The 27,660-nt window shown below is 47.6% G+C and overlaps 2 protein-coding genes across 5 annotated transcripts in view; one reads left to right on the top strand and one right to left on the bottom strand.

Annotated features, from left to right (window-relative positions):
- Positions 1 to 12,493, top strand: part of WNT2B (Wnt family member 2B) — a 17,477-nt gene extending 4,984 nt beyond the window's left edge. The window contains exons 1-5 of one of the 2 annotated variants that reach the window (XM_045291858.1): positions 128 to 193; positions 1,650 to 1,870; positions 2,698 to 2,975; positions 3,596 to 3,860; positions 7,251 to 12,493. In XM_045291858.1, coding sequence (XP_045147793.1) covers positions 1,744 to 1,870; positions 2,698 to 2,975; positions 3,596 to 3,860; positions 7,251 to 7,480 — 900 coding nt within the window. In that variant the 5' untranslated portion in view covers positions 128 to 193; positions 1,650 to 1,743 and the 3' untranslated portion in view covers positions 7,481 to 12,493. Of the gene's footprint in view, positions 1 to 127; positions 194 to 1,649; positions 1,871 to 2,697; positions 2,976 to 3,595; positions 3,861 to 7,250 lie in introns of those variants that run through there. The other variant, XM_004699177.2, reaches the window with a different exon arrangement.
- ST7L (suppression of tumorigenicity 7 like) overlaps positions 8,093 to 27,660 on the bottom strand; it is a 156,627-nt gene continuing 137,059 nt past the window's right edge. For all 3 annotated transcript variants that reach the window (XM_004699174.2, XM_045291855.1, XM_045291856.1), the window contains one exon: positions 8,093 to 9,957. In XM_004699174.2, the coding sequence (XP_004699231.2) occupies positions 9,895 to 9,957 (63 nt within the window). In that variant the 3' untranslated portion in view covers positions 8,093 to 9,894. The remainder of the gene's footprint in view (positions 9,958 to 27,660) is intronic.

Here is a 27,660-nt window from a genome sequence, read left to right as displayed (position 1 = left end):
CCTGGAAGCTGTGGCCCTGATGGACAGTGCTGGGGACGCTGATTCCATGGGATTTGTTAGCTGAAGGCCAGCCCTCTCCCCCTCCCCCGGAACAGATGGGCCCCATCAGCCCTGCTGTGTTCCCCAAGAGGCAAGCATCAGCCCTCCTTGTGTTTGTTTGAGTTGGTGTCACCAGCGGTGACCTGGCCTGTGGGTAAGGGCTGCTGTGGGAATGGGGGGGGTGGAGGGCGGGTGTGGCGGGTGTGTGTGTGCATGGGGGCCCCAGGGCAGTGTCTGGCTTCCCCCTCCTTTCACTGACAATCCCCGTTTCGCCTCACCCACTTCTAGGCCTGCTTGGGGGCCGTTCCCAAACCACAGGTTCATTCATAGCTCTGATAGAATCTTTCCTGTCTGTCACAGCAACTGCCCTTCCGGGCCCCCACCTGCTCAGAAGAAGGGTAGAGGCTGTCCTTGGGCTGTGCTGTGCTCTGGGCCGGAGAACAGAGAGCTCCCCTGGGCCCAGGAAGAGACTGGGCTTGGAGAGCTGGACGGGGAGGGAGGGTGGGGCTGGGCTTTTGAGCTGGAAGTAGGTGACTGGGCCAGATCTTCTTTGGTGACCTCACAAGAGCTTGCTTTCTCCCCAGAATTTTCTTCCCTAGGCTATGGTGGGCAGGCCAGAGTGACCGCAAGGGGCTTGAGAATTCGAGGCTGCTTCTAACAGCCTGCCTGTCTTTCCATCGCCTGCCCCAACGCACACTGACACTGGGTGGGTCAGGAACTGGTGTTTGGGGGCAGTTGCCCCGCTGCTGCCTTCCCCTCGCCATTGGCTTCCCACTGGAAACCGTGCTCTGCCCTGGCAGGGTCTCATGGGACAGTGTGTCCTATCGGTTGACGTTGCTTCACTGTTCGCTGCCTTCGAGTCGGTTCCAACTCATAGCGACCCTCTGCACAAGGGAACAAACCACGGTCCTGTGCCTTGTTCGCAGCGGTTATATTTGAGCCCGTTGTGGCAGGATGCTGCTCATAAATCCACGGCTTAGGAAAAAGTCTCAGGGGCCTGGACACAGAGGTATGGGGCGGGGTCTTCTTCCCCAGACCTCAGGAGTGGGATTGAGGGGTCTTAGCGGCCTGGGTCACACTGCGGTTGTAAACATGTCTCCAAATTGCTCACGAGGTCTCTGCACTGGTCCCTCCCTACCTCAACCCCCTCCCCTGCCCCAAACCATGTCTTCATGGACTGACCACGCAGGACATGCCATCTCCTGGCTTCAGTGTAAAAGGGTGGCCCAGACCCTCATTTTCTTAGCTTATTTTTCCATGAGGCCCTTAATGTTTATTAAGCAAACAGGCAGCGGGTTTGTGTGACATGCCCACGGCTTCTGTGGGTGTGCTGCATGCCTGGCCTGCTTCCTGGGAGTGTGTGTCACTTTGGCTCTGAGCCGGAGACCTGGTGATGGCGGCAGACCACTCAATGACCATCTCTGCAGCTGCGTAGCTATTTCACCAGAGCTTGTGGGGAATGGTTCTACCCAGCAGCCCCAGGGAGCGTGTGTGGGGGTGGGAGGGGCAGGGAATGGAGTCACAGTGGGTCTGGAAATCAGGCTTCCCCTTGGCTGATGCAGAAAGAAGGCCCAGTGATCTGATCTGACAGGGCCGTCTCGTCCTTGCAGGTACATCGGGGCGCTGGGAGCCCGAGTGATCTGTGACAATATCCCAGGTCTGGTGAGCCGACAGCGGCAGCTGTGCCAGCGTTACCCAGACATCATGCGCTCAGTGGGCGCGGGTGCCCGCGAATGGATCCGTGAGTGCCAGCACCAGTTCCGCCACCACCGATGGAACTGCTCCACGCTGGACCGCGATCACACCGTCTTTGGACGGGTCATGCTCAGAAGTAGGAGCCTCTTCCAGCGCCCCGGATCCTGGCCTCTTATGCTTGGGGGCTTAGGCTGGGGGGTGGGGAGGGTTGGCAGGACACACACACACACACACCCACACACACGGCTACTTCATACCTAGGGTACCAACTGTGGGTTAGAGGCTACGAAACAGCCGAGAGAGGCATGTAGGCAGAGTGAGTGGCGCACAGGCAAGGCTGGCTCTAGCGCCTCAGTCTGCCTCCCTCCCCTGCCTCCGCACACCAGGAGGCTGTGCACTAGGAATGGATGCTCCTCCCTGACCCCACCATCACCACCCTCACCCCAGCACTCCAGTAATGGGACCAAGGGATAAACAGAAAGGTGATATGTAAATATGTGGCGCGTCAGTGGTCTGGCCCCAGCTCAGCAGACAGTAAGCTAGGAGAAGAGCGAGAGCTGGGCATTGGGGGGGGGGGGCAAGATTCATCAGTTCCCAGGAGCAGGAGGGCTGACCTGGGAACTGTCCAGCAGAGAGTGGGTCTGAAAAGGCCTGAAATGCGACCTGCGGGGGCTTGCTGAGCCAGAGTTGGCCCTGGGGCACCGGGGAAATGGACCCAGGAGTTTGGTAGGGAAGAAGCTGACAGGTCAGCCTGAGAGGTCAGACTTAACAGAAGTAGAGGGGACCAGTGAGGGCAGAGGGGGAGAGGCCTGACCCTCTGAGGAGTGCTGGGACGCACTGTAAGGAAAGAAGTGGTGGAGGTGGCTCAAGGGGGAGAGAGGAGGTTGTGTGGGCCGAAAAAGGGGCCACGGGCTACGCACCGGCCTCTTCCTGAAGCGCAGCTGTCCCTCCCTGTTCATCCAGGCAGCCGGGAGGCAGCATTTGTGTACGCCATCTCGTCAGCTGGGGTGGTCCACGCCATCACCCGGGCCTGCAGCCAGGGAGAACTGAGTGTGTGCAGCTGTGACCCCTACACCCGTGGCCGGCACCGTGACCAGCGTGGGGACTTTGACTGGGGTGGCTGCAGTGACAACATTCACTATGGTATCCGCTTTGCGAAGGCCTTTGTGGATGCCAAGGAGAAGAGGCTTAAGGATGCCCGGGCCCTGATGAACTTACATAACAACCGCTGTGGCCGCACGGTCAGTACTCACGTCAGTGTGTGCACGCTCATGCTGTACCAGGGGTCTGTGTGTGTGGCTGTGAATTACATGTGGATGGTGGAAGAGCTGGGAGCATCTGGAACGTTCCAAAAGCCCCAGTGTGTGCTGGACAGGGCATGAAACACAAGGTGACTTGGGCCGGCAGAGGTTCAACAGGTACTGCGTCGGCATAGACATGCAGGAGGAGGTGCTAAGGCAAAGAGCTTTCCGCCAGGACTGAGGAGGGCTCCAGTTTCTTCTCGTCAGTTCACTGGCATTGGAGAAGCACAGAGAGGCCTGGTGCTAAGCTGGAACGGGCATACTACACAGCAGGCATGGTGCCCGCTGTTCTCCGAGGATGGATCGCAAACACAGGGAGAGACCTTGAGCAGCATCCTGTGGCCTTGACGTTCAGACAGGCTGCCGAGAAAGGGAAAGCAGGGCTGTCCAGGCAGGTTTCTGGAGGAAGAGGTTCTGGAATGTGAGCAGAGCAGGTGGGGTCTGACAGGCCAGGGACCAAGCACCCGCGGTCAGCCAGGGCCATGTCAGGCTGACTTCAGAGCAGTTGGGCAGTCGCCGTTGTGCTGACTGGCTGCCTCTCCATGTCCCCCCACCCGCAGGCTGTGCGCAGGTTCTTGAAGCTGGAGTGTAAGTGCCACGGGGTCAGTGGCTCCTGTACACTGCGAACCTGCTGGCGCGCCCTCTCAGACTTCCGCCGCACGGGGGATTACCTGCGACGGCGCTATGATGGGGCAGTGCAGGTGACGGCCACCCAGGATGGCGCCAACTTCACAGCAGCCCGCCAGGGCTACCGGCGTGCCACCCGCACTGACCTTGTCTACTTTGACAACTCCCCCGACTACTGTGTCTTGGACAAGACTGCAGGTGAGTCAGGAGGGCAGGCAGGGACAGGGAGCCCAGCCCTTGGTGCAGGCCCCCTGGCTCATCGTGGTCTATTCAGTCAGGAGTTGGGAGAGGGGATGGAATGAGAAGAAACGGGTCCTGACGTGGCAATCTGTCCCTCAGTCTGCCAGGCCCAGTGCTGCCCGAGCAGCAAGGAGTGGTCATTCAGCTCCTTGAGGCAGCGGCAATCCTAACTGTCCCCAGCACCTGGTATATAGCAGGCACTATTCAGTGAGTGTCGTCCTAAGCAGCTGGCTCTTTACAATGGAGCTTTAAAAGTGTGAGGTAGATCCATCGAGAAAATCACTAGAGACTGGGAAATCAACACAAGTTCATTTGGCAATGTGGAATTGAAGCTGCTCCTTAAAGTGGGGGTTCTGTGGCTAGCAGTGTGGTCTGTGGGGAAGTACATGATCGATTCCAGGAGGAGAGAGCCACTCAGTGGGACTGGATGAGGGTCTCAGGTAAGGGTGATTCGAGCGAGAGAGATGGGTTGGGGACAGACCGGGAATGACCTCAGAAAGGCCCTGCTTACTGACTTGCCATAGAAGAGTCTGAAATGGGACTTGGGAACGCAGAGAAGGGATCCTCCCATCCAAGGTCAACCAATGAAGAGCAGAGCCAATGGTCCCTTTCCTTCTCTGCATATTGACGGGGCATTCCTGGGGATGCTGGAAGGTGACCTGGTATTCTCCTGAGGGTGTAGGCGTCCCCTCCTGACCCAGAGTTCGGGTTCAGACAGGTTAAACTAGAAATGCTCTTTCCCTGGTTCCTGTCTTTGGGATCACATTCAGCAGCTGCGTTAGGTGAGGGGGATCTAGATGCCCCAGCTGCCTGCAGTACTGTTTGTTTTCCCCCATCCCTGTCATTCCTGGAGAGGAAAGCGGCTTGGAGCAAAACTGGGCTCAGAAATAGGTTGGGGCTCCACCCAGTAACAAAGTCGTTTGTGTACTTTGCAGGGTGTTAGGAGTATATATAAAGTTTGAGGGGTGGCAGGGACTTTCACAATCTACTAGTGATTTCCTGCCAAGTGGTTTAATTCCCGAACACCTGAGGCGCTAGCTGGTGCTAAAGCCCAGACCAAACGCATTGCCCTTGCCTGGATCCCAATGCACAGTGACCCTACAGAACAAGAGTTGAGCTGCTCCTAGCCAGCTGCCTCATTTTTCCCCATGTAGCAGTTGGAGGGTTTGAACTGCCAACCTCACTGTTAACCGCCAAGCGCTTCACCCACTTTTAGCCTATGAGGCTAAAACACCCCTTCAGGGAAGGAGCTTTGGAGTTAGAAGGGAAGAAGCATCGTGTGTCTGTTTTTCTCACAAATCCAAAGGAGAGCCTGAAATTCAAAGGGGGCAGATATCCTCAGGAGGGAGTGTGGAGCCAGGAATTCCCTCCTCCATGACACTGTCCAGTTGAACAGTCTGCGATGATAAAAATGTGATCTATGTGATAGCCACTAGTCACGTGATTATTGATTACTTGAAATCTGGCTAGCGCAACTGAAGAACTAGATTTTACATTACAATTCACTTTGTCTGACTCACATATGCTACTGGCTGCCCTGCTGGACAGTACAACTCCAGCGTGTGGGAGGGGTACACAGGACGTAAGCCCAGGCCCTTGGAGTTAGGGGAATGACACATGTAACATGCCTCACCATCCTCCAAAGAACCCTGGTGGCCCAGTGGTGGTTTGCCTGCTACCCTAAAGGATGGTGGTGCCCACATGCCCAGCAGTGCTGCAGAGCGAGCAGCCTGGCAATCTGGTTCTCGGACGGTCACAACCAGGCGGGCAGTGGAAAGGGACTTGAGGGCAAGTCACAATAGTCAGACTACACACTAGAGCTTTGGTTCCCCTCATGTTTTGGATTACATATTCCTCTATCATTAAAATAATTTGTGTATCTCTAATATATATATGTATATCTGTTCTAGTATACTAATATATGCATTATAAAACACTCATATTAAGTAATGAAGGTGATGAGACAGTACTTATGGAATTTCTAACATTTTCTTACCATATTCTAGCAGTAGAGACTGCTGTTGAAATCAGTTCATTTAGTCCCCTTCTTAAAACTCCTAGGCTAGTCATGCCACCCTTTCAAAATTCTGGGATCTAGGATCTGGGCAGCATCTCTTCTCACGGAAGCCAAGCATAATGAGGTCCTGAGCTCTCTCTGGAAGAGGACCAACTGCACCCCTGCCCCTCGAGAGTCCCCACCATGAGGGAGAGCCAGGGAATCCCTTTTCCTTCCTTAGGGATATGCTGCCAGGAAGTCAGACACGCTCATCCGTTCACCTTAGTACCTAACAGGCTACAGGGTAATGTGGCTCTCACAGTGCGGAGTTAGGAGCCATTGTGCCCATCTTCAGATGAAAAAACTAAGGCCCAGGAGATTAGTTAACTTGGTCAATCACACAGCTAATAAGTGGCTGAACTAGGATTTGAACCCAGGCAATCTGTCGTCTGGGCCAGTGCTTTGAATGACTGCAAGCTTCCCTGTGTAGTGCAACTTAACAAAATGTAAACTACGGTCAGAAACACACCCGGGAGCAGGAGGAGAGTGTGGCAAGACTTCTTGGAAGAGAGAAATTATAGGTTAGGGTGTTTTGTTTTTAACTTTCTATTACGGAAGCATACAAAAGTAGAGAAACCTCACTTTAACAATGATGAATGTTTCAAGCCAGGCTACGTGTCACTTTGAATTGCTTCAGTCATGATCGATGAAGCACAATTGGAACTGACCCACAGTGAAAAGGATTTTTAAATGAAGTGGAACAACCAGAACGAGGGGAAAGTATGAGTTTGAAGCCCTGCGGTGGGAGACTCAGAAGAGGTGAAGCGAAGCCCATTCCGGAGCCTGAAGCAGCAAAGCGGGTTATTGCTGGGACTGTGGAGAGCGCGAGCAGCCGCCGTCTTTGAGTGGGGTGCCGCTGTTCCACATTTCACTGCTATGCCCTTGTTTTCTAATAAGGAGATGAAGTTGAAAGCAGTTAATTTTTCCTGTCTGGTTGCCATTACTCTGGTCCCCCACCTTTTACAAAGGCGGGTGCCTTCTGGCTCACTTCTTTGGCCACAAATGCACCAGGGAGAACCAGTTCACAGCCGTGGTTTCCAGACTTTGAAGAGGCCATGGAGCTGTGTCTTGGCAGAGGCAAGAGCTGGTGGAGTCAGTGGCTTTAGGGGAGGCTAGGTAGCGGAGGGAAGAGACAAGCCTGGTGCAGAGGGCAGGGAGGATCTGGTCACCCTGGCTGGAGGGCAGGCTTTCAGGGAAAGGGATTCTTGACGGCTTTCTCCTGAGGCGGTGTGTAAGGAAGTCCAGGGACACTGACGTAGGAGGTAACTCACTCCCTCTCTATCCCAACCCAGGTTCCCTAGGCACTGCGGGCCGTGTCTGCAGCAAGTCATCTAAAGGGACAGACGGCTGTGAAATCATGTGCTGTGGCCGAGGGTACGACACAACGCGAGTCACCCGTGTCACCCAGTGTGAGTGCAAATTCCACTGGTGCTGCGCTGTGCGGTGCAAGGAGTGCAGGAACGCGGTGGACATCCACACGTGCAAGGCCCCCAAGAAGGCAGAGTGGCTGGACCAGACCTGAGCACTCGGACACCTCCCTAGTCTCTCCACTCCAAACCTTCTGACGCCAACCAAAGCACCAGATCCCTGCATGCTCACCATCCTCCCCCCTCAACCCTGGGCTGCCACAGCTTCTACTGAAGGACTTGGGGAGGGGTCCAGAGAGACTCTGGGGGCCTGGCTGACTCCTTAGCCCTGGGAACGAGTTGACAGGATGTCAGGTCTCTGGAGGTTAGGAGGGAGACTGGACAAAGTAGGGGTCTTCAGAGTGATGTGTTGCACTAAAGCACCTGGTGGTTGAGGCTTAGTCCTCCTTGTCCTTGCCTGGCTTCCTGACACCTTGTGTGTAAGAGAGGAAGGAGAGAGGGGCTTTGTGTTCCTACCTGGCTGAGGGTAGATGGGACAGAGGTGAAGCCATATGTACTTTCCCTGGAATCAGTTCTCGCAGAATGCCCCTTACCATGGAAGGACCTCTTAGGCTGTGACACTCGGCCTTTAGCAAGAGCTTGGGGCTGCTAGACAGCATGGGCCACCATGGACAAGTTGCATTCACATGCTCATGTTTATGAACCGTTGTGTTTTATAGGGGAAATAATTATATAACTGCACAAAAACACATTCTTTTCCAATCCTTTCCAACCTGTATCGGACAGCACTGCCCCCTTTGCTCACTTGCTGCCTGTTCCAACACGAGGCAGCATGCTGTGGTTCTCCAGCTAACCGGTCATTAGAATGCCCTGGGAGGTAGGAATTTGGTAGGCCCTGGGATCTTTATTTTTTTTACTTTTCATGGGCGAGTCTGGTGACCGGCCAGGTTTGGAAAACACTGTGGGAAAGCTCTGAGACTCATGGAGGGTGGGAGTGGGTGCACGGGCCCACCGGAGGCACTTGTGTGCCCAGGGAGGCAAGGGGCTCGGCGGCAGGGAGTCTTTGGGAGAGGAGGCCGTGGCGCTCTAGAGGAGGAGATCCGGGGCGTGTGGTCAAAGTGGTGAACAGCCTTCCCCTGTTTATTCAACAAATCTTTATCTAATGACTCTCCAAGTTTTTTAATGTCCACTCCACTCTGGACCCACGTAGTGGTGGGGTTCCTTCTACCCACTGCTTATCTGGGTTTGCAGGGGAGGAGGTGGCCGGCTTAGTAAGCCAGAGGCTAGAATGTAGAGTCCCCCAAACCTGGATCTCTGTATCTTTGTGTGTCTTCGGCAGTGCTTGTCTCTTGCCTGCTGATCTTAAAAAGGAGCAGAGTGGTCCAGAGCTTTGTACTTAAGACAGACCTGGTGGTGCCATTTCATGTTTTTTAATATTTTAAACAAGCTAAATTCTGAGCCTTTGTTTTCTCATCTGTTAAATGAGAGAAAGGGCTTAGCACTGCATTGAGTTTCACTTAGGCCCGAACTACAGTCCAAGGATCCTTCCACCTAAGCCCCTAAGGCCTGGTGCAGCCTGATCTCACCAGGAACCGTCAGCTCCGGGCGATAAGGCACTGAAGGCTGTCTGTAGAAGAAGTTCTGCATATAGGCCCCACTTTCCTTTCCCTTTCCCCAGGGGTCCTCACATGTCTGTGGAGCAGCTTCACTTTGCACAGGCAGCCGGAGGACGGGGGAGCTCCAGCTCTGAGCCACAGGGGCAGATTTATTTGGATGATAGGACTAATATTTGTGTAACCTGTTGAGACCTGTGTGGGAGAGTTTAAGGTGGTTTTTCTGTTGGTGAGGGGGTTTGCTCCAATTTCACATCCATTAACACAAAACATGAGCTAGTCAGGGCTCTTGTGGTCTGTGGTGAGGGGATTCCTGTGGAGAAAGGGGACTGAGTGAGTCAGGCTGGGGGAATGTCTCCCCTGCATAGTAGTGGAGTCAACTGGATAACTGATGAGCCCATGGTAGCATTGGGGAGGGGAGCCTGGGGCGGGAAGAGAAGAGAAGAGTTTCTCACATCTTGAGCTGGAATTAAAAGGAGCTGAGATTTAGGGTGGTGGGGCTATGAGGCTCTCACTCCGTCTGCACTCAAAACAGGCCTTAATGAGGTGTTACTTCGTATGCCAAGTCACTGGGAAGAGCCTCAGATGCCCGGCATCTCCTGCTCCTATAAAAATACACAGCTCACTACCGCTCACTGAAGACACAGGCTTTCCACAGGAAGTCAGCCTGACTCGACCTGTGTTCTGTGATTGCTTCTGGGCTGTGTGGGTCTCATCCCGTGGAAGGAAGTGGGCCTCTTCTGTGCCTCACACTGCTCGGCTTTTCCTTGGGCTCCCATTCTTGCTCACAAAGACCCAAGTTTGGCAATGTCCTTTAAATTGTTAAGAGAAGAACAAGCTGTCCAGAGGGTGGGAAGTTTGGTAAGCGAGGTGGCTAACAGGAGAAAGGCGGTCCATCTGGGCCCCACTGCAGAGGCTCTGTGGCCCCGAGACAGAACGATGGCCAAGCAATTCATTTATCTTCCGAGTCCTTCGCTTGCCTCTGCATTCCGATTGGCTTTAGACAACTGGCGTCCACTCTGCAATATACAAACAGAAACGAATTTATTTAGAACAGGCAACAAAACGAGAACTTTATTTGGTGCAGTCTGCGCTCTATTTAGTTCTGCTGCTACTTCTGTACTCGCCTGCTAATCTCTCCAGTTCCTTAGACCCTCTACGCAATGGAGGCCTGCCCCTCAGAGCCAATGCCTGTCAGCCTCTCCCCTCTCCTCCCTCCTGTCTGCTGTTCCTCCTGTGTTCGCACACTCTTTAGGTAGCATGTCGTACAGAACGTGGAGCTTAGAATCTTCTGGAGAAGGCACATAACTGAGGTGCCTCAGCTTCACAGACTTCAGCTGGACAGTTCTCTTTAGTCAAAGTAAGGATGCCAGCCGGCTCCTGAATAGCAGCATTCATCCATGTGTGTGCTTAATGTGATGCTGGAGAAATGAAGTGGGGGCCTTCCGATGAAGGAAGAGAAGCACACTTTGCTGGCCTGGCTGCCCGAGTCTTGCAGAGTTGACTGCTGAGTGCTGCTGCCGCGCTTCCATCTCCCCTGCTCCCCTCCCTCAGCAAGAGCATTACGAAGGGAGGCCCTTGCCAAATTCCCAGGACCATTCAAGACATGAGTTTTTTTGTGGCTTAATGGAAGACAGATCATCAGGATTTCTCCCCTCATCCTTCCTGAGGTTTTTATTTAAATGCCCTCAGTGGTCACAGAGCCCATTCTAGCTGGGGAAAAGGGAGGATGCCTGGGAGAGAGAGTTTCCCATCCCCTGGAGGCCAAGAGGCCGGCAGCCCAGCCAAATGACAGCACCAGAGAACAATGCGATGCATTCCTGGGCAGGTCGGTGGGACCCTGGGCGCCTGGACCTTGTGGAGAGAGGTGCCAGACACAGAGCTCTCCGTAAGCAATCCTGCAGAGCCGCCCCCTGGGTGCAGAAATGAAATACGGGAGAGCTTCACATTACACAGAAACCTGTAGCTTACACCTGGTTATTGATGGCCTTGGCGGAGGCCTCTGCCCCCACCCTCCACGTGGGAACTGCCTGCTGCTTTTGGGGATGGGGTGGGTGGGCATCTTTGAAGCAGTGTGGGAAAACAAAGAGATGCTCTCTTTCCATGTGCGCCTGCATGCCTCCCTGGGATACATATAGGGTGCACACTTATAGACACACACGGCCTCTCACTGGCAACCATTTTTAAAAAGCAGCTAGATTTCACTAAAATTTGCCTTAGAAAAATCATACAAAACTGGCCCCCAAACCAAGGAACGTTATGTCAACATTTAGGAATGGAGAAGGCAAAGATGAAAGGAAGGCATGGAGAGAAGAGGACAGAGGGGACGTGCCACCCTCCAGAGTGGCTGAGAGCCTGTACGCTGGCTTGACTGGCTCACTCTGGGAGACGGGGATGTGATGGTGGCACCAGGTAGAATGAGCAAACCTGCCGCTCTACAAGACTGGATTGTAATTTCCACCACTTCCTAGGTTAGCAAATGTAGCTTTGAGTGCCAAGGAAGACCCTGAGAAAGGCACTGACGGGGGTTGGGGGTGGGGGGAGATGTGTCGTCACAGTTGCCACACCAGACTGAGCTTGTCCCAGGACTTGCTACTCTGTCTGGGTTGTGGGCAGGCTGCAGGCACTAGCCAGTGGGGTCAGAGGTACAGAAGAGAGGATTCATAAGCTCACTCTCCCACTTCCCATTCTGGGCTGAAATTCTCTCTGAGCTGAAATTCATCATAGGGTCTATCTATCTACAGGGTTGCGATGAGTCAGCATTGACTCGATGGCAGTGAGGGCCTCATTTATTTAAGATGTACTGCTCATTATGAATGCAAGAAAGGCAAGCCACCTTCCCCTTTAATCCCCTATTTCTGAACTAGCTTGATTTAAAAAAAATTGAGTCTGCTTACTTCCACTTCTGTCTTGAGTCTATGGATGGGCCAACTGGACAAAGGCATTCCTTGCCTTGACCAACGTTGCTGCAATCTAGTAAGTTTGTGACCACACTCCCCTGTAAGTGGGTCTGACCAAACAGACAGGCTAGGGTAAGGAAGACAGTTATTCTACATCAGGACAACTTGTGCGGTGGGGCTTCCTGAAGAGTAACAATGATGCTTATGACAAGCTCTTTGGTTTACAAACTGCCTGAACGTTATGATGCTCCCTACTGCCCTGTGAGGGAGGGATTCTTCTCCTTTGACAGACACCATTCAGAGAGGTACAGTGATTTGTCTGGGATCCTGTGCTGCACCGGGCCTTCTGACTTCCAATCCTGTGTTCTCTTCAAAGAGCCAGGATGCCCAGTGTCAGGGAACAGAAGTACAAAATATTCAAGCCCAGTAGGAGTGCTGGGACAGCCACAAGAGAGTAACTGAACCCAATGTGCAAAAGGGGAAGGCTAGGTAGGCCTTCTCTGGCCCGAGCAACAAATCCTCCTGTGCTGTCTCAGCCACCACCGCCACCACCACCAGCATCATGTGATCGCTTGGCAACACCGGCTACATGTAAGCTCTGGATCCTTTCTACTCTCTGTTTCCTTCAGATTTACATTAAACATTTATAATGTCACCTAGTTTTGTTTGGTTTTTTAAAGTGCTATCACGTGCTGACAGGCAGAAGAGTCATGAGAAGCCATGAGCAGAAATCATAAGGTTTAGAGCTTTTAAAGTATGCGTATTACATTGCCTTTGAAGTCTTCCTCTTTTTGTTGTCAACCTTTGGGTTAGGAAAGTGAGGAACAGGAGTCAGTTCTCATGTGGGGCCATCGGCCTACTTCCTAGCCTAGTAAAATAAAGGTCCTGGGACCACTTGCTGAGACAAGTGAGTGGTCCTGTTTCATTTCCACCAAGGCCAGAGAGAATTCCCCGCAGAGACACCCACAGCTTTCACTTGCTCCAGCACTCTGGCTGCTCTCCACCCCTCCTCCTCCCAGCCCCAGCCCAAACCTGGGCCTCTGTTTAGGCACAAGACAGTGAGAAAAAACAGCTCTGAGAGGTGATGTGTGCAAAGGGAACCCTTCCCTGTTCAATCCTGGAATGCATTCCATTAGACAGCATAAGCCCTACCTATCCCCCTCTGGCACCCCGACTGGGCAGGCAGCAGGGAAGGTTGCAGGAACACCGTGTTCATCAGTCACAGACCTGGGATACTCCAGCTCCCTGATCGGGGCCCCTGCATGTGCTTTGGGGAAGAACACCTCCTAAAAACAGTCCACCTACAGGCCGGTTTCTCCCAGACCAAACCTTCCTTTTTTGGTCCATCCATCTTGGCTCTCACAGCTTCCCACCCCCACCGTCCCCGCATGTGGGCTCCGAAGTCATCATCCAAAGAATTCCATTGCTCACCTCCTGCATAGCAACATGGCCCAGGAGGCTGCACACCAGATGGAGGGGATAAAAGCAGAAGGTCATGGCTTCTAGCAAGAGGCTTTTCCTTAAACTAACCCTGAGTCCTGGAAAAGAGGCAGAGCAGGGAAGGGCCAGTGAGCTGCTGCTGCTGCCAGCGGCTGCACAGGCCTGCTATAAATGGGAAGGGGCAGTTCCCTTGACATCCAGTAAAAATTCCCCTGCTCCCAGGCCTCTCTCCCAGGTCTGATTCTTGAAAGTGGCAGCGTAGAATGCATAAATGAAGTCAAACCTAAGGGTTAAATGCTTCCTAATTGGAAAACTCTAGTCAGCATGCAGCCACACACATGCTGAAGTGAAGGCCAAGTCCTGAACATGCACCTTGCTTCTCCAGGAATGTAACTTAAGCAGTAAAAGGGAAGGGAACAGAAGGTAGACTAGAACTCTGGGGAAACTGGAAAGGCCATCAGCAGGCTTTCAGAATGTGTGTGTGTAACCAGCAGAGAAGAAGGAGGAGAATCATGATGTTTGTGGGTGACAGTACGTGGAAGCAACATTTACAGAGAAACAAGGCAGAGGAAGCAGTGGCCTGGAATGTACTGAGCCATCTCAGGAGAAAGGAATCAGATAGAGGAGGTGATGCTCAAGTTGGGTTTAAGAGACAAGACATGGACTGGTATGGGCAGTCTTGGGAAGGGATTCTAAATAGAAGGAATTGGTTATATGCTGAAACTTAAGGCAAGAATGTATAAGCAATATAAAAAGCATTTCAAGCAAGGACATTATATACACAGGGAATAGAGAGAAATTTGAATGCTGAGATCAGGGCATAAATAAGGCAAGGTGACAGTATATGTGACTGTCCAATGGTTCAACAGTCTCCTATCAGCCATACCCTGATCTATGGCCACAAACACCAAGACCCCCCAGTGAGTCCATCTGGTACCGATACAGAGACTAAGCGAGGTCTGTGTACTGTGTACTATAAATTATTACTTTGTTGGAGCCACTGGCAATCCTCTCCTAAACCTGATGTCCTTCTCCACGGACTAGTGCCTCACATGCCCCTAGTATACAGCTGAAGTCTGTACATGATATAAAGTCCACCAAGATGTTAATACACAGCCCCTGATCATTGGAGACAGAGCAAAGAGATCTCAAACATCCTATCCAGACCTGAAATGCATTATGGACACCTATAGTCCAAAAGAGTCCTTATGTAGTATAAACAGGTGTTTGAGTACTAACAGAAAGGCTGGTAATTCAAACCCAGTTAGAGGCATCTTGGAAGAAAGGCCTGGTGAACTGCATCCAAACAAGTCACAATCTTGAAAACCTTATGGAGCACCCAGTTCTACTTGACAACACATGGGGTCACCAGCAGTCAGAAGGTGTAAGCACAAAAACCCTCAATGGAATCAAGCCAACCCCTGAAGAAATCAGAATGTGAAAAAGGAATGATTTAAAATAGCAAATATATGATGCCTTCCCTTATTCCTAACCACAAAGCCTGACTGATCTCTACTTGGCATATTGGTCTTTGTAGCTAACCACAGTGAGACGGTGTAGTCAGGGCCCTTGGGTTGGTTCTGACTCAGAGTGAGCTCATGGACAACAAAATGAACCAATTAGGTCCATTGTTGCAGCCACCGTGGCAATGCTCTTTCAAACACTGATGTCCCTCCTCTTGGACTAGGAGTCCCTCCAGGCCCAAGTAGGAGAGTTGAAGTCTCACCATCGTTGCTTCCAAGGAGCAGTCCAGCTGTACTTGTTCCAAAACAGATGTGTTGGTTCTTCCGGCAACTCATGGTATATTTGATATTCATTGCCAACAACATAATAGAAAGGCATCAGTTATTCAGTCTTCTTTATTCAACTTTCACATACATAAGAGACAACTGAAAAGACCATGGTTGAGGTCAAGTACATCTTAGTCTTCAAGCTGTTCTTTAACACTTTAGAGAGATCTTTTGTAGCAGATTTGCCCCCATGCCATATGTCAAAGAGTTTTAGGGACTGTAAAACCAGTTTGCAAATGAATAACGAGATAATTCTTATGTTCCTTGGAGCAGCAGTCAGAGGCAGGAGACAAATTCTGATTTCATGAGCCATTTGCTCTCTCGTTTTCTGCAATTGCTGAAGGTAACCAGAGCTATCTTACAGGCGTCAGTCACTTCCTGACCTATGAGGACAAAAGCCACCAGGGCAGCCTTGTTCTTCCACAGTACTTTCTGGGTGCCACCTTCAAAAGCAGAACAGTGGGATTGTGGGTCTCCCTCAGTGTGGCACTGAGTGTTTTTTAATGAACACTGAGGAAGCTGCCAAAAAGTGAGCAGTACGCTGGGTTTCTGTTTTACTTACCTGGTACAATTTTTTTCAATTTTCATACTATCTTTTACTTAATAAACTATATGGAGGACATTATTCTAACATGTAATCTATATAAAAAAGTATTGTGATAGTTTACTTCTGCCTGGCACTGTTTGATGCTGGGAGGGAGGCAGCTCCTTACCAGTGAGAGCATTGTGGTATCCTCGGAGCTGCTCCCCCTCTTCTAGGAAGTGTATAAAAGGTGATTTCTGAAACCCTCCACAAAAGAAAAGCTCAAGGGTTTACATTCAGCTGTGACACCACTATGAATTCATGAAGAAGCATGTTTCAGGTTGCACTATAATTTCCCTATGTAACATAAACCCATGGAATCTGACATAAGCTGATTGCTCATGCTGGTTATTTTATTTACATTTCTGAATGGAAGGGATCTCAATACTCATAAACTATCTGACTTATTATTTTTCATCTATTCTCCCAGAGCAGCTATTATCAAAGAGACAGAAGTCTCAACTTGTATGACTGGTTGAGCAACCAGGGAAAGAGTTATTGCTCAAAAGTAATTTAAAAAAATTCAATATAGAGCTTGAGGCCAAACAAGAGCTATGGTTACCCTCAATGCCATCCAAAAGATAAAAGTCCAGAGGAAAAATGTTAAGTAACTGTGCTTGTTATCTCTTTCCAGGTCCTAGGGGAGTAGGTGGTGGCTTCTCAGAAACTCAGAGAGGCTGGAGTTTACTGCAGTCTTTCTACAGACACCTAATGTGGACCCCTAATGTAAGCAGCTACAGTTGCTAATATAAACAGGAACACAGGTGAAGGGATGTGAGTGGGCTCCCCACAACCCACAGATAGCAATGTGCCTCCTTGCTGGTGTGTCACAAACCAGGCTTCTGAGCTGAGAGAAGCCATCACACCCTTAACTAGCTGGAGATACATATCCTGTTAACCTACTAAAAAAATAACCATTTCTGATTATTCTGGTAGGAGTGGCAAGCTCAGAAGGGTTGCCAGAGTAATGATGGCCAGTAAATTAAACTCCTAAGCCTGAGCCTCAGACTTCTGCCTCAAAGTCATTATTCAAATGGTCCCACTTCCTTGCTTCGCCCAGCACACTGCATTAGGTCAGTATACTCAACCCTCTTACAACCTTAAGTTTTCATCATTTTACTGTATTTACTGATTACATGCCTAAGAGTAGAAACTCCTAAAGGGCAGTTTCTGTGCCTATTAAAAATATTCTAAGACCATGCACCAAATAACCCAGTTCACTGAAGGAGACAGATCAATAAGGGAATCTTTTCACTTGGGGAGAAAATCTTGGTAGTTCTACCTGTTAAGAGGTAGAATTGTTAGAGAAGCAAAATTCAGCTGGTGGTGAGGACAAAGGAACTGCATTTTGGTGTCTTATCCCAATATCCTGGATTTTTTGGTGTGTGTGTGTGTGTGTGTGTGTGTAGATTAAGATGGTATGTGCCTGTTTCCATGATTAGTAACAGCAGGCTGCAGCTTGGACGGTTGGTTACAAGAGGGCTCTGGGAAAGTCTAGGTGGCTCTTTCTCATTCTCTCTGATACATCCACAAAGCCAGCTAATTTTAGTCCTAACTCATGCTGCTTCACAATGATATCACACTATTTCCTTTTCAAAACAGAATAACCCTCACTAAAACCCAAACCAGACCTATTGTTGATGAGTCAATTCTGACTCATAACGACCCCTCAACACTGAGTCTGCCGGTAGGGTTTTCAAGACTGTAAATCTTCCCAGAAGCAGACTACCTTCCCCTACAGAGAACCTGATAAATTCAAACCTCTGATCTTTTGGCTAGCAGATGAGTGCTTTAACAACTGTGCCACCAGGGATACTTAGGAATAGCCCTTAAAAAAACCACTGTCCTAAAGTCGATTCTTATTTCTACTGACTCTGCTGGACAGAGCAGAACTGCTTCCTAATACAAAGCAGCTAAGGCTGTACATGTTTATACAGAACCAATTAACCAAGCTCATCCCTGCCGCGCCCGCTGCCTGCAAAGAGCAATTGGTGAGTTTGAACCACAGCCCTTGAGGTTACCAGCCCAATAGTTAACCCACTGGGCCACTTCCAAACCAAACCAAACTCACTGCCATTGAGTCCATGCCAACCCACAGCAACCCTATAGTACAGGGTAGAACTGCCCGAGTGTTTCTCAGATGGTAACTCTTCGTAGGAGTGGAATGCCCCATCTTTCTCCCACAGAGCAGCTGGTGATTTTAAACTGCTAACCTTTCAGATCGTAGCCCAATGTGTAAACACTATGCCAGCAGGGCTCCCTGTGCCACCTTAAGCCCTTACAAATTTGTTATTATCAGTAATGAGAAAATAAAAGATGAAAAAATGCATGAACGTGAGTGGCTTTTGTCTTATGGCGGTCACTGTAAATCTGGAGATGTTTCTTGTTTAAATTTTTATTTGTCAAGCACTTCATATTTTGAAAAGTTCTAAGTATTCAGATAAAAATTCATAGTAAATACCATTAGTTATAAAAACATGAACACTGCTAGTTTGGTTAAATGTGAACGTCCTTTATGTTGCATATTTTTTAAAGGATAAAATGATAAAACCTGTTTCTTACTCCCTCTGTTAAACAAATAAAGAAACCTAACCAAATGAATTCTTCAGAAAAGAAGAGTGACCCCAGGTCGGCTTGCTGGGTCACTAAAGTTTGTGTGAAGCACTTGACAACAGCTCATCGGCCACTCCTAGACAAATGAAAGAACACAGCAAGATGAACTCATCTGCTGTGGTACTGGGCTCTAGCCTACACTGAGACATCTTACCTGCTTCCAGCCCCCCATCTAGCGGATGAGCTACTGGAGACAAGGACTACACTTTATATTCCATTAAGGAACCTCATAAATATTTGTTGATTGAGTGAACAAATAAACAAATAAATTAGTCATAGCATGCTAATATTTGAACTAAAATTTTAAATACATACAGCATGTTATGGAAGAATAGTAATAATATTCTTAAAAGTTGAGGCTATTTAAAAACCTAAACTCTCCCAATTCTACCTTACAAACCTGGCTAGACCAGAGGTTGGACACTGGTGCAGATAAGGACTGGAAACACAGGGAATCCAGGACAGATGATCCCTTCAGGGCCACTGGTGAAAGTGGTGATACCGGGAGGGTGGAGGGAGGGTGGGGTATAAAGGGGAAACCGATTACAAGGATCTACATATAATCTCTTCCCTGGGGATGGACAACAGTAAAGTAGGTGAAGGGAGACATCGCGCAGTGTAAGATATGATAAAAAAATGATAATTTATAAATTATCAAGGGTTCATGAGGGAGGGGGGACCAGGGAGTGAGGGGAAAAATGAGGAGTTGATTCCAAGAGCCCAAGTGGAAAGCAAATATTTTGAGAATGATGATGGCAACAAATGTACAAATGTGCTTGACCCAATGGATGGATGTATAGATTGTACGAGCCCCCAATAAAATTATTAAAAAACAAAACAAAACAACCCTGAACTCTGAACACAAATGAAGAAGCCCTGCTTGAGGTCCTTCCCTTCAATTAGCCAATGCAGAAAAAGAGGCTTTTTACAATGCCTAAGGCTCTCTGAACCACATGTTCTACAGCAGTGTGTGTATGTATGTTTGATCCCCCAACCCCCAGTGGTATTACATCAACAGCAAATTAATAAGAAAAATCTTCACAACCAGGGCTTAGCTCATTAAGAACCTCTGTGTTCCCAACAACGGCAAAACTCCCAGAATGATCAAAGTCAAGTAAATAAAAAATCTACCTGACATTTATCAGAAGGTAGTTTCAATTTTGCATACCCCAACAACCAGAACGGAGTCCTGTGTATGATTAGCAACGTGCCTTCATCCACATGCCAGCCAGAGAACACTATTTCAGGAAATAATGCTCTGGAGGGAAACAGCAATGTGTTTGCCTGCCAAGAACAGCCATGGCTGGACTCTAGATAGGAGTCTGACAAAATGGAGGGATTAACGTGCCATTGTATTGGAAAGTGCTGCTACCTTGAAGTAAAAGCTTGAAAGAAACTGGGAATCCAGCAGATTGAGCAAATGAAGTCCAGAGCTGGCATGTTGTGAACAAAGATTGTGAGAATATGCTCCTTCTTACATTCTCCCCCAAACGGCTTCTTTCTCGATATGTTGTAGTGGTCATGTGCAATACTTTGAACAGTACATGCATGTTTTATTTCTAGAGTGTGTTAGGTTACAGAGGGTGGTTATGGAATCTAATTCTCTGATTATATTCTTTTCATTTTGCTGAGCATTATATGAAGCCCAAATAACTTCTTTTCTTGAAGCTGTAGACTATAGATATGAACTTAAAGCAATGGTAAGGTTATTACAGAATTGAGAGAATTTAATTTTTTTCTTCAAAGTTAGAAAGAATACCATTAACATTCAGCCTTTCATTGAAGTATCACCAGTACTAATGGACACATCCAAGTTTCCTTCTTACTGACACAACTACTACAAATATATCAGCTACCTAACATTTCCACAAAAGAAATCAACAACAACAATCCCACATGTTAAATTTTAGACCAAATGCTCATTATGTTCAGGTAAATTTAACCCCCAAATCCTTTGGAGGCTTTACCTTTGATTTTGAAAGAAGATGGATGTGGAGATATAAGTTTACATTTATACTTTCTCTTGAAACCTTTTCTTCCTTCCTTGCTTGCTCTTTTTGTTTCTTTAAACATTTCAGAGAATCTTTTCAAATTCCCTCTAAATCATTACAAACCTGTGCCTACAGATATCTTTAACTTCACTGTATATTTTAAGGCAGTTTGAGAGAATCAAAAATTTTTTTAACAATTATGTAAGTATGTTATTATCTTAGATAGGATGCTCTAGAGAAGCAAAACTAGTGATTATATATATTTGTATATATGTTTTGCTACTCTAAAGCGAAATACTACATCAAGGAAATGGTTCACACAGTTGTAGAGGAAGGTAAATTCTAATTCCACAGATTAGATTTCTCACATATTTGCAGGAGCTAATGAACCCAAGATTGGCAGGTCAGATGAGAGGCTTCTGGCTGCACAGGTGAATAAATCCATGGTCAACAGGAAGCTCATAATTCCCAGGATTAGCAGGTAATATGGTAGGCTTCTTGCTAGGTACGATGCCAAGTAAATACAAGGCCCACAGATAAGATAGCAAGCTACTGATGACTCCTAGGAGTAGCAGGTAGTATAGCAGGCCACTGGCTCAAGTTCAGATAACTAGAGGTAGACCAGCCAGATGCAGGATCTACACCCAGCTAAAAGGAAACAAGCTTTTCCACAGTAGACTCATATTGATAGCAGGCCATGCCTTTGGAAAGAACTCATCATAGAGCAGTGGTTCTCAACCTGTGGGTTGTGACCCCTTTGAGGGTTAAATGACCCTTTCACAGGGGCCGCCCGATTCATAATAGCAAAATGACAGTTATGAAGTAGCAACAAAAATTATTTTATGGTTGGGGGGGTCACCACAATGTGAGGAACTGTATTAAAGGGCTGTGGCATTAGGAAGGTTGAGAATCACTTTCATAGAGGATTACAAGGTCTAAACTGCCAACCACTGAGAATTCTGGTCTATCCAAGTTGACACAAACCTAACTATAATAGTCCACCCCTTTTTCAACTTTGCAACTGTTCACATTTCCTTCCATCATATATAAATTCTAAATTAAGACAAGTATAAAATCATACTTGAGCTAACACACTTACACATACTTACACCTAGCATGAGTACAACCAAAATCCTGTAACCCTATTTACATCTTATATTTTATAAGTGAACAAAACAAGAATATTTGAAGCAAACATAGGAGGAGGGAATACTCCTCAATTATAGTCCTTGTTTCTGCAATTGATCACATGGTCATCGCTGGTATTTAGAACCAACTTCTCCCATTTATCCTCAGCAAACACCTCAGCTGGTCATGGTTCTTTGCCTGGTTGTGTGACCCAAGACTTCATTCCTGAAGAGTCTGGGTCATTATTAGTCATGTCAGAATTGGGTTGCTGTATTTTCCCATTTAATCTCAGAGCATGAGTACTAAGAGATGACCTAAGGAATTTACTAGATTCCATACATATTAATCTTTACTCCTATTATATAGTAATCTGATTTCCCTTTGGTAATTGGCATCAATCACAACCACCCAAGCAGACAGCCTCTTCCCAGAGTGCTTGATGGGTCCAAATCTATAGTAACTCCTTTCTTTGCCTGTTAATCCAGGGACATAAGGAGCCCAAAGTAGCTGGGGTACATTGTTAACATCCAGTTCAATGGAATCAATATTGCATCTCCAGGTTGAAGTACTCCTCCCTTTGAAACCAGATCTGAAAAGTACAAGTTCACAGGAATAAGATCTAATACGGCAGTTTTGCCAGTTGCTGATTATGTCTATTCCAGGCATGCTGGAACTGGGGAAATCACTACAAGTTTGGGGAGCCCCTGAAGCCATTGTGAGACAAATTAAGACTCCATTATAAAAATGTGACCTCTATGTGCCTCCATTCTGACTGATGGGCCATAGCAATGTTTTGGGTCTCCTGGAATTAATGTAATTCAGAGTCCAGTATTTTCTAAAATGCCTTATTTTCTTTTTCCTAATGAACAGTCACTCATAAAATGCTGCAGGATCCCTTTGGGAAAGACTGGTAGAAATATTAACTGTATATATTTTTTGACAGTGTAGTGAGGTCCTTCTCTAAGGGGACCTGGCCACTCCTTCACTCACGGAGTTGTGGTTCTATAAATTAGCTCAAGTCTGGGAACTTTTTTTTTTCTTTTAATTTATTTATTTTTTAACATTTTATTAGGGGCTCATACAACTGTTATCCCAATCCATACACACATCAATTGTGTAAAGCGCATTTCTACATCATTTCTCAAAACATTTTCTCTCCATTTAAACCCCCGACATTAGGTCCTCATTTTTCCCCTCCCTCCCCGCTCCCCCCTCCCGCATGAGCCCTTGATAGTTTATAAATGGGTATTTTGTCATATCTTGCCCTGTCCGACGTCTCCCTTCATCCACTTTTTGGTTGTCTGTCCCCCAGGGAGGAGGTCACACACAGTTCCATGTAATCGGTTCCCTCTTTCCTACCCATTCTCCCTTTACCCTCCCTGTTTTGTCACTCACACCACTGGTCCTATAGGGCTCATCCGTCCTGGATTCCCTGTATTTTCAGTTCCTATCTGTACCAGTGTACCTCCTCTGGTCTAGCCAGTCTTGCAAGATAGAATTCGAGTCATGGTAGTGGGAGCGGGGAGGAAACCTTTAGGAACTAGAGGAAGGTTGTATTTCTCATCATTGTTACATCGCACCCTGACTGGCTCATCTCATCTCCTCCCCGAGACCCCTCTGCAAGGGGATCTCCAGTGGCCTACTAATGTGCTTTGGATCTCCACTCTGCACTCCCCCCATCATTCACTATGGTAAGATTTTTTGTTCTGATGATGCCTTACACCTGATCCCTTCGACACCTCGTGGTTGCATAGGCTGGTGTGCTTCTTCCATGTGGGCTTTGTTGCTTCTGAGCTAGATGGCCGCTTGATTACCTTCAAGCCTTTAAGACCCCAAGGTCTGGGAACTTATTGAGGAGTCATGATTCTTTGTTCTGGTGCTTTAAGACTATTGTTGACCTAACCTAGAATTCTTCCATCTGTACATATTATGTAAATATTTAGTAGGGTTTCCATATATTTCACTCTTAGGGTGTGGTAGTTACATAATCTTTTGACAACTTGCAAACGGGTGGAGTTTAGTCTGTCAATCTTCAGATCGAAGATTGATGACTTCATTTGAAGGTATGGCGGAGATAAATAACCCACTGGAAGCCACACCCTCTCTGCTTCGTCTTCCTGCTGACAAGCCACATGGAGCTACACTGATGTAGCCAGAGTCCTGGAATTGAAGGAGCCATATGGAGACTCAAGCCAGAACTGAGATGCTTCCACCACCAGTGCATCCACAAGACTTTCCACCCACTGGCCTGTGATCTTCCTGCATACAGTGTCATTGCATGTGCTGCATGAGTCTGAAGATGAATTTATAGACTGGTAATGGACATGTGGGCTAATATCAGACTTAAGCACTTGATTTGGACTGGACTTGGATGTGTTCTTAACATACAATTACTCTTTGATATAAAGTTATCTTTATATATATATAAAGTTATCTTTTACACACCTAAGAGTATCTATGAATTTGTTTCTCTCGTCAACCTGGCCTAACACATAAGGATACCCTACTTATAAATGTAGCCAACACCATAAGTCCATATGAGTCAGGCTGCCTTTATTACTATTTTGACTATGCTGTCCATGACAGTAGCTACACCTAACTTGTCTTTGTTGAGTATGTGCTGCCATCGGGGTGGAGTAGGGAGATCAGCCCCATTTCAGTCTGATCGCTTAATTCAACTAGGGTAGTTCCTACTATCAAATTTGACTTACATAATATAGCAATCAGAGCAATTTTCAAGAAGCTGAGGCTCCCTTCACAGACTTGTTCTTCATTGTGTGGTAAAAAGTGTGTCCACAGGAAAACCCATGTTTGGCTCTATGGGTCTATCCTGATAAATCCACTCTAACATGTCAAAAGCCCTAGCTTTTGGATACCTTCTTCTATAGCATACCAAGGCAGGTCTGGTAGCTCAACATGCTTTATTGTAGTCCATTGTGTAATCCATGCTTCAGTGAACCAACCAAATAAACAATTAGATCCTTTCCTAATATCTCGAACTGAAACACTGAAGAATCTGTGTTAAGTGGGCCAATATCAATAAATTCACTGATCCAATTTCTGCTCCTTGCATCATTATACCATGCCCTTTACAGTCAATCTCATCCAAATTCCCTAGGCTTCTGTTTGTACATATAAGAAAAATCAAGCAGTTCTTTGGAGCCCACCTCTTCCTGGGTCACAATTCGGACATTACCTTTTGGGGTTTGCTGGGACTTCTATATAGCAATATTGGACAGTGGGAATGCTTTCTGTGAATATTCAGCAATGCAAAGGCATCTGCCTCAGGTGATAACCTGGGTGTGCTAAGAGCAAGCACAGTTGACTTAACCTCATTAATTGTGGATGGAACCAATAATGGTTTTACTGATGGTGAACTAGTAGACAAAGGTGGAGTAATCTCTTCAGATTGGAGGGGAAGTGCTATTGGCTGGAATGATTCGATGGAATTTAGGAAGCTCAATGTACACATCTTTCCAATTATCTGCCCATATGTTCCCAATTCCAAGTTTCAGGATCCCATTCTTCTTAATCAATCCCCTTCACTTTAACATTGGATCCCATGTGAGGTTTGGAATTCAGTGGGTCTGATAATTTAGCAACTTTTACAATATGACTCTGGGTTTAGTTTTCAGCAATATCAGCTCTGGTACAGAAATAAGGCTTTCTGGTATTGGTACAATAATAGTTATGTAGACCAACAGAATAGAATAGAAAACGTACATGTAAATGCATCCATCTATAGACAACTGATTTTCAACAAAGGACCAAAAAACAAAAAAAGTAAATAGGATAGGGCACTGGAGGCTGGAAGGCCTCTTCAACAAATAGCGCTGAAAAACTTGGATCTCCATATGCAGAAGAATGAAACAGGACCCATACCTCTCCCCGTGTACAAAACCGACCTAAATTAAAAGCCACAGAGCTATAAGTATCATCAATGAGAACATTGGGACAAACTTAAGCATACACAGACTACCAAGTATAATAAAGGAAGCATTCATAGTAGAAGATAAAATAGATTACTGGGGCCTATTAAGAGAAAAACACTATACATATCAAAGACTTCATCAAAAGAGTAAAACAAGAGCTAAAGATTGGGGAGTAGGGGTGGCAGGCGAAATCTTCAGCAACGATACAATGGACAAGGGTCTAATTACCAAAATTAATAGGATTCTGTAACACCTCAATACGAAAACAACAAATGACCCTATTAAAAAGTTGGCAAAAGACACTAACAGAACATTCATTGAAAATGACAGGCAAATGTCCAATAAATACATGAAACAATGCTCATGATCACTAGTTATCTGAGAGATGCAAATCCAAACAATGAAAGTATACCACCTTATACACACAATGATAGCTCAGTTAAAAAAACAAACAGGAAACATAAATGATGGAGAGGATGTGGAGAGATTGGAACTCTTAAACACTGCTGGTGGCTTGTAAATATCTACAAACATTGTGGAAAGTAGCATGTCACTACCTAAAAGAAGTGGGAATAGAAATCCGATATGACCCAGCAATATCTCTAGTGAGCATATAACTCAAAGAATTAAGAGACAGGAACAGGTTTATGCACTACCATGTTCATTGCAGTACAGTTCACAATAGCAAGAAGCTGAAAACAGCCCACATACTCGTCAGTAGAATGGATAAAGAAACTTTGAATAGAGTACTATAAATATTATGAATTTGACATACCAGAGAGACTCCGCAGAATCCAGCCCAGGAGAGTTGCTTAGAGGGAACTTTAACACAACTGGAATGCAGGAGGAGCATCATAAAGATAAATAGGCACAGACCCACGGGGTTTTGAGGGGCTTGGGGCTTTTGGCTTACCTCAGTGGAAGCCAGATGGGGCTTGACCTTGGCCCCGCCACTGTCTGTGCCGGAGCAGGGACCATTTGGAGCCTGTAGGGGGATTTGGTCTCAACACAACCACAGTTTACCCCCGCCAGCCTCAGGGCAGGAACTGGACCCTTGCAGCTCCACAGGCAGGGATCGGGGTTCAGCTACAGTGTAGTTTTGTTTATATTGCTGCTCTCTGTTCTCCCAGTCTGGGAGGTCTGCACAGGAGCTTTTTCTCGGCACAGCCACAGCTTGCCACCGCCACCTCGGGGCGGGGACTAAACCCTTGCAACTCCACAAGCAGGGATCAGCAATCGGGGTTCAGCTACATTGTTGCTTCTGTTTACATCTCTGTTCTCTGTCCGCCCCCCACCCTATGGTCTTTGAGGGATGTGTAGGGGCTTTTTCTTGGCTCAACTGCGGCAACTGCGGCTTGCTGTCACTGCCGCAGGGTAGGGAGTAAACTCTTGCAGCTCCACAGATGGGGAGTGGGACTCGGCTACATAGTTGCTCTTCTTTCCCTCTCTCCCCTATATGCCCCTCACCCTGCACAGTCTAAACAGTCTTACTTCTTAATTTTTTTCTTTCCCCTCTGTTTCCTTCCTGTTCTCTCACACTCCACTGCTGACCTCCAGACCACTTCCAGGAACCTAGGGCACTTACGCCTGTACCACACCCAGCTAGGTGAGCTCCACCCTGTGTAGCTAGGCCCACCCTGTGTAGCTAGCCTCACCCTGTGTAGCCCGAGGCTAGGGAAAGCTCTGCTTCCCCTCCAGGGGATACTCCGCCCCACTTCTCAACGGGGAATTCCTGCCTGTGTACCTGGGGGCATAAGGCAGCTCGTCCAACACTCATAAACATTCCAAGCTGTTGCAGGAACCTCTGACCAACCTCCACAACACCAAATCAGGCAACCCACCAAGCCTTCTGGGGAACTCCCCTGGTAGGGAAGCCACAGGAAGATAAAGGGGTAGGTTAATCCCATAGTAATAATTATCTGCAGGCAGTTCGAAGAAGCATTCCTACAAGTCTCCTAGAGAGAGCCAGTCCTCTTAGACTCCCTGGAAAATGGCACCTGGCCCCTCTAAAACAATGCACGCAAACAGCCATCAGCCCCAACCATCTCAACAAAAAAAACAAGAGAAACAAAAGGCAATGGCAGAAGATATCCTGAACATTACAACATACATAGAAGAGGCAGACATTGAGCTGTCACAGAAAGAAAATTTCAGAATGATGCTTGGAGTCATACAGAAGAAGGATTAAATGATAGAGGAGATAAAGGCCATACACCAAAGGGAAATACAGGAGCTTAGGGAGGAGATAACAAAAACCAATAGCAGAAACACAGAGCTTGAGAATCGACTAGAGGAATCAGAGAAGCGCATCAGTGACTTGGAGGACAGCCAAGCAGACTTCAACA

Source organism: Echinops telfairi, unplaced genomic scaffold, assembly GCF_000313985.2.
Source record: "Echinops telfairi isolate 266 unplaced genomic scaffold, ASM31398v2 ScPeMD7_443;HRSCAF=831, whole genome shotgun sequence".
NCBI classification, from domain to species: Eukaryota; Metazoa; Chordata; class Mammalia; order Afrosoricida; family Tenrecidae; genus Echinops; species Echinops telfairi.
This window is presented reverse-complemented; position numbering and strand designations above follow the sequence as displayed.